Raw genomic sequence first — 6,011 nt, forward strand, 5'->3', positions numbered from 1 at the left:
TCCAGTGCGCAAATGTTTATGGGAAATATAGTTCACTATATTAGATCAGACTAGTTGTTTCACCAGAGGCTTGAATTTGAAACATCTAGCTATATTCAGTATCTTTGGTTAGGCAATAACTACATGACATACTAGTATATCTTATGTAAAGTGATACTAATGTCTCTTATCATCATGTTTGAGCGTGGGAACATTTGTGGAACATTTTTGCTGCACACTACATACTATTACCACGTCCGGTGTGCCTGGCCGCCATATTTGATTCTGCAAAAACTATAAATATTATGATGTTTGTTTAGCTGTCTAGAAGTTACGAAAGTGTAATAAACACACATTCGGCGGCAGAAATTAGAAGAGTTGCACTTTTAGCGAACGACTAGCTAAGGTAAGCAACACTTGAAACCCTAATCCATAGTTAGCTGTAGCTAAATATCAACAAACCGTGTAAAAAAAAAAAAGCTCTGCAAACTTAGCTAGCTATCTAACGTTAAGCTAACGAGCTAGCTACTTGTAAAACTAAGTCATTGACATTGTTAGCTGTTTATCTAGCTAACTATCTTGCAATGTAGCTAAATACCCAAAACGCAAACGCGAAATACTATTAAGATGTTATTGATTATGGGTCGGGGATATGCTTTTTTTTGAAGTCTTGTGAAAATCAAAGCCATCTTCAGTTCTGAATGCTAGTAACTAGCTAGCAATAATAGTGCGGATGTGGAAGTAGCCAGATTTGGTGCCCACTTTGCCATCCGTAGTTTCATATTCGACTTCCACCGGAACATGCCACCAACCAAGTATCAAAGCTTATATTGTTGATTGTTACATTATTATATGTATTACTAGCTAACGAGAAAAGTTCAAGCCCAGCTAGTTGAACTGTGCGATAATTCAGTCAGTGTTTCTTCAGCTAGCCTGTGACTTGACACTGTATTTTAGCAAAATAAATCATTTCACTTTTGCCAAGTTGGTTCTTATTGTTGCCACAATTTCACATGGGTTCTGACTACGATTGCTTCAAATTTACACAAACGGAATATTTCCTAGTACTGCAATATTTCCTTCAATACAACCATCAACATTACATCAATAAAACACATTGATGCAACATGTTTCGCAGAGCAAAAACAATTCTATTTTGGCAGCAAAAACCTTTCTCTAGAGACTTTTTAGCAGTGCCTGGCTTATATTCACTCAAGGGGTTTGTCTTATTGTTTTGACACTCTTATGCAAAAGCACTCTTTCTGTCTCCCAGTAGATGTCACTGGTGGACCTGGGGAAGCGGCTGCTGGAGGCTGCACGGGCAGGGCTGGATGATGATGTCAGGACCCTCATGGTCAATGGAGCTCCCTTCACCACTGATTGGGTAAGGGTCTCACTGTAGGGATACTCACATCTACACAATTTATGATTTTACACCGCATGTAGCCTAACACAGAGATATTGTTCCTCAGATCTCTTGCGGTACATCACAAATCTACCTATGTTGCAGTGCTGGCTTCTTTCACACAATCCAGACACAGTGTTGTAAGGACTGGGTCCTCATAAACCAAATCGTGTCTTCTAGCTGGGGACTTCCCCGCTCCATCTAGCTGCTCAGTACGGACACCACTCCACGGCTGAGGTGCTTCTCCGAGCAGGCGTTAGCAGGGATGCCCGGACCAAAGTGGACAGGACCCCACTCCACATGGCGGCCACGGAGGGCCACTCCAATATAGTGGAGCTGCTAGTCAGTGTAAGGGCAGTAAGGACAGTATTCAGCTGTTTATAAGAAAAACATAACAGTTCTAAATTCATTAAAGTGACTGACAAACAAATTTTATTTTTTAAATGTTGAATGTTCACCACCCACATTTTGGAATCTAGGCTACCCGTCTCATCTTCCTATCTCTTTCCCACTACTGGGGGGGGGTGCGTGCTGTGCTCCCTAGCAGAGCGGAGCGGACATCAACGCTAAGGACATGCTGAAGATGACAGCCCTGCATTGGGCGGCCCAGCACGGTCACAGAGAGGTGGCAGAGCTGCTGCTCAAATATGGAGCAGACGTCCACTCCCTCAGCAAGTTTGACAAGACGCCCTTTGACATCGCCATGGACACCAGCAACACTGAGCTCATGATACTGTTACAGGTGAAGGGATTGTTGTTTTTATATGGCTCTGATGTTAATTTGTTTTCACAAAAATGCCCTTATGTCTGTATAAGAAGGGAAGTGAACACAGATTTTTTTTTATCTAAACACATGCAAGTATGTGCTCTTATCACTGGTTTATGTAACACGTGTTGAGGCCCTGAAGGTTAAACTGTTGCCCAGTATGTGGGAGGAACTGTATCTGTGTTCTTTTGTTAGATAACATCTTCAAGGTGTGTTTTGTGTATGTACACAGGATGGCATGCAGAACCAAGTGAATATGAACCCAGAGCCCCAGTTCATCATCTCCTCTGCTGGGGTCGTGAACCTCTCTGACCTCGTCAACACCACCGCCAAGTCAGGTATGGGCAACTGGAGCACAGGTTACAGTAAGTTAGGTACAAATTAACTAGAGGTATATCAAATATAACTCACTGACATTTATCATTTATATAAATGGGGAACCTTAGTTACCACCTGACCTCACCCAAGACACTTCTAAATGGGATGACTTGATTGAGGTTTTTCATTGTCTTATTATTCCAGGAGAATCTGTCTCTACCACCTCAGTCCTGGCAACACTGGCAGCCCTGGCAGAAGCCTCAGGTCCCATGGGTAAAAATGCAGGTAAGTGATGTCTATGCATAACCATGAGGATAACACTACAAATTACTCTGAGCTACTCATGTTACAATTAATAGTACTTTGATCTATATCATATTCTATAAAATGATAATTCTCTGTGCGTTAGGGCTCAGAGTATTATATTATAGTTCTTAGACTGCAATGGTAAGTAACTCTATCTTTCCCACAGGCAAATCTGAGGACGCAATCGCTGCAGATTCTGTGGACTCGGCCATTCAGCATGTAGTGGGCGATGGAGGTCAGAGGGTCATCACCATAGTGACGGACCAACACGGCAACCTGCAGCCAGCGGGACTTGGGCAGCAGTTCTTTGTCACTATGCAGGGGCAGCAAAGTAAGTAGGAAACCACATCTATTTATACACTCAGTGGCCAGTTTATTAGGCATACCACCCGTTCACGAAAATGGTTCGCTCCTACAAACAGTAAGTCAGGTCGCTGTAACTTGCTATGAAAAGCAGGTAGACAGGCATCGGGGCATTCAGTTACTGTTTGATTGACTGTTAGAATGGGCAAAACGAGTGACCTATGCTACTTTGAGCATGGTATGATTGTCGGTGCCAGGCTCACCAGTTCCAGTATTTCAGAAATGGCTTTTCCTGGGCTTTTCACGCATGACAGTATCTAGGGTTTACAGAGAATAGTGCAACAAACAAAAAACATCCAGTTAGCTGCAGTCCTGTGGGAAAAAACTTGTTGATGAGAGAGGTCGAAGGAGAATGGCAAGAATCGTGCAAGCTAACAGGCAGGCCTCAAACAGGCAAATAACGGCGCAGAACGGTTTCTCGGAATGCACAACTTGTCGATCCTTGTCACGGATGGGCTATTGCAGCAGACGACCACACCGGGTTCCACTCCTATCAGCTTAAAAACAAGAAAAAGCTTATTGATAGGTCCCTTGATACCAATTGAGCAACATTTGAACGCCACAACTTGTAGAATCCATGCCCTGAAGAATTCAGACTGTTCTGGAGGCAAAGGGGTGTCGACCCGGTACTAGATAGTTGTACCTAATAAACTGGCCACTGAGTGTATGTTTATTTAGTTTACATTGTGCTCATGTCAGCCTTTTTCAAGACATTACAATGAATGCATTCATGAGTTTGTGTTTTGTTTCTGTAGTGGTGGCAGTCCCGGCTGGTCAGATCACAGAGGAGGTGGTGGAACAGGAGCCTTACCCCTCTCCTGCACGCAAGAGGAGAATAGAGCCTGCAGCCATCCTAACCAGACCCAAAGACAAGGTCAGCAAAGGTCCCCATATTTGTGGCTTGGCATAATATTCTGAAATAGTTTCTCTCCTCTTACTGTGTGTGTCCATTGTTCTCAGAAAGCGAAGTCAGGGGACAGCAGTCGGGAGCAGCTCCAGAAGCAGCTGCAGGAGGCCAATCGGAAGGCCCAGGAGTACCGCACACAGCTCCTACAGAAGGAGCAGGAGGCTGAGCAGTACCGCCTCCGACTAGAGGAGGCCATAGAGCAACAACAGAGCAACAATACCAGTAGCATTGCTGGTTCTACCAGCACAGGTGTCCAGGAGGTAGAAGAGGAGGTGGTCCAAATGGAAAAACAACGCGAGACAGAGGAGATAGTTGTAGAGGAGGACAAAGTGGAAGGGGAGGAGGACGTCCCATTTCCGGAAGACACCATTCTGGTTAAAGTGGAGGAGGAGCTGGATTCAGGGGAGGGAGAACAGATAACAGTGGATGATACCGAGGAAACGGAGAAGGCTTCAACTAAGTTCACAACGACCCCCAAACGGGGGAGAGGGAGGGGACGAGGACGTGGAAGGAGGCGGTAGTCAAGCGTCCCTCTGTTCTCTTGGTTTTCTCTCATGATATGTCTTGTTTTATGCTTTTATATTAATATTAACGGTTATTACTTGTTTGTTGTTTTAGAACGATAACGTTGTACTTGTATTTGTAACTAGGTTTTGAGATAATTTTATTTACTTGCAATACTTTTGATGAAGAAGCCATTGGCGAGCACTTGTAAGCTAACGCTGAGCCCTGCGGGAGGAGTTAAGGATGCAGATGGCTCCACAGTGTACAAACATTTCTGTGAATTTAGAGAAAGTAAGAAAAAGGTATGTTTGCATAGGAGTGTAAATACTGCAATGTGGGTTTGATTGCACTGTGCATTCATTCTCCTAAGAATAAGGTTTGCAACACATTCTAAATAGGATATTCAATCCACAGCATTTCCTGTTCATGTCTTCAGCGTCATGTTTAAAATAGAATCAAGTTAGCTCAAGTGTATAGTGCTAACTGAGAAAATGTATCTGATTCTTCAGAAAATGTTCTCCAAGGCTGGCTAAGTTCTAGTTATTTGCGTACCTGTGTGTGTGGGTGAGGTCGAGGTGTGGGATATCGGTGTTTCTTTGCTAGATGGCCAGCTTTCTTAAATCTGTCTTGAATATCCTATTCTAGTACTATTTTAGCCGCAGACCACTCAGACACTAAGATACTGTAGGTTTTCATTTTTTGTTCCAAGTAGTGTTAGATTTTAATGTGTAAGTTACTGTTATTCTTAAGCTCTTATTTTTGTTCCTTTTGTAATTTTAAAGCATTACACTCTGTATAGACCAGCATCTGTCAATAGACATTGATCTGTCATCGCACTCCAGTTTAAACTAATACTCTCAGAAAAATATTGTTTACATATGCTCTCTTTATATGGCTGGTTAGTTTGACACTAAGTGTTTCTTTATGAACATTATAAAAGCACAATCAGGGGTTATCTTCCAGTTGGTTAGGAGAAACAAAAATCAAATTTTGCTACAAAATAATGTTAGTGAGAAAATATGGGAAATTGTGGAATACCCCTTTCTTAAATGTATTTTTAGAATTCAATAAATAAGCAGTTATTGTTATTCTATCCATGCATGCTACTTGTCCTTTTGATTTATTTATTATATGACTATTGCTCATCGACAAACTGCATCTACACACACTGAGTGTACAAAACATTAGGAACACTTGCTCTGTCCATGACAGACTGACCAGGTGAACCCAGGTGAAAGGTATGATCCCTTATTGATGCCACTTGTTAAATCCACTTCAATCAGTGTAGATGAAGGGGAGGAAACAGGTTAAATAATGATTTTTATGCCTTGAGACATGGATTGTGTATGTGTCCCATTCAGAGGGTGAATGGTCAAGACAAAAGATTTAAGTGCCTTTGAACCGGGTATGGTGGTAGGTTTCCCATGTGTATCAAGAATGGTCCACCACCAAAAGGATATCCA

At 42.5% G+C, this 6,011-nt stretch overlaps 1 protein-coding gene across 6 annotated transcripts; it reads left to right on the plus strand.

Moving 5' to 3' along the window:
- The first annotated feature begins 235 nt into the window (after nt 1-235).
- On the plus strand, nt 236-5,649 carry LOC139564303 (GA-binding protein subunit beta-1-like). Of its 6 annotated transcripts, none has more exons than XM_071383711.1 (9): nt 236-385; nt 1,256-1,363; nt 1,565-1,732; nt 1,929-2,126; nt 2,383-2,515; nt 2,673-2,753; nt 2,941-3,105; nt 3,893-4,011; nt 4,098-5,649. In XM_071383711.1, the coding sequence occupies exons 2-9, from the start codon at nt 1,256-1,258 to the stop codon at nt 4,563-4,565; spliced, it is 1,440 nt and encodes a 479-aa protein (XP_071239812.1). In that variant the 5' UTR covers nt 236-385; the 3' UTR covers nt 4,566-5,649. The 6 variants fall into 6 exon arrangements, with proteins under 6 accessions (XP_071239812.1, XP_071239816.1, XP_071239814.1 ...); XM_071383715.1 differs by having other exon boundaries at nt 237-385; nt 2,383-2,488; XM_071383713.1 differs by having other exon boundaries at nt 237-385; nt 1,932-2,126.
- The last annotated feature ends 362 nt before the right edge of the window (nt 5,650-6,011 follow it).

The sequence above is a fragment of the Salvelinus alpinus genome, chromosome 35 (genome assembly GCF_045679555.1).
Source record: "Salvelinus alpinus chromosome 35, SLU_Salpinus.1, whole genome shotgun sequence".
NCBI lineage: Eukaryota > Metazoa > Chordata > Actinopteri > Salmoniformes > Salmonidae > Salvelinus > Salvelinus alpinus.

Coding starts and splice junctions, on each gene's coding strand:
- LOC139564303 (XM_071383711.1), top strand. CDS start 1,256: ATGTCACTGGTGGACCTGGGGAAGCGGCTGCTGGAGGCTGCACGGGCA. Junction 1,733..1,928: donor TAGTGGAGCTGCTAGTCAGT/GTAAGGGCAGTA, acceptor TGTGCTCCCTAG/CAGAGCGGAGCGGACATCAA. Junction 3,106..3,892: donor CACTATGCAGGGGCAGCAAA/GTAAGTAGGAAA, acceptor TTGTTTCTGTAG/TGGTGGCAGTCCCGGCTGGT.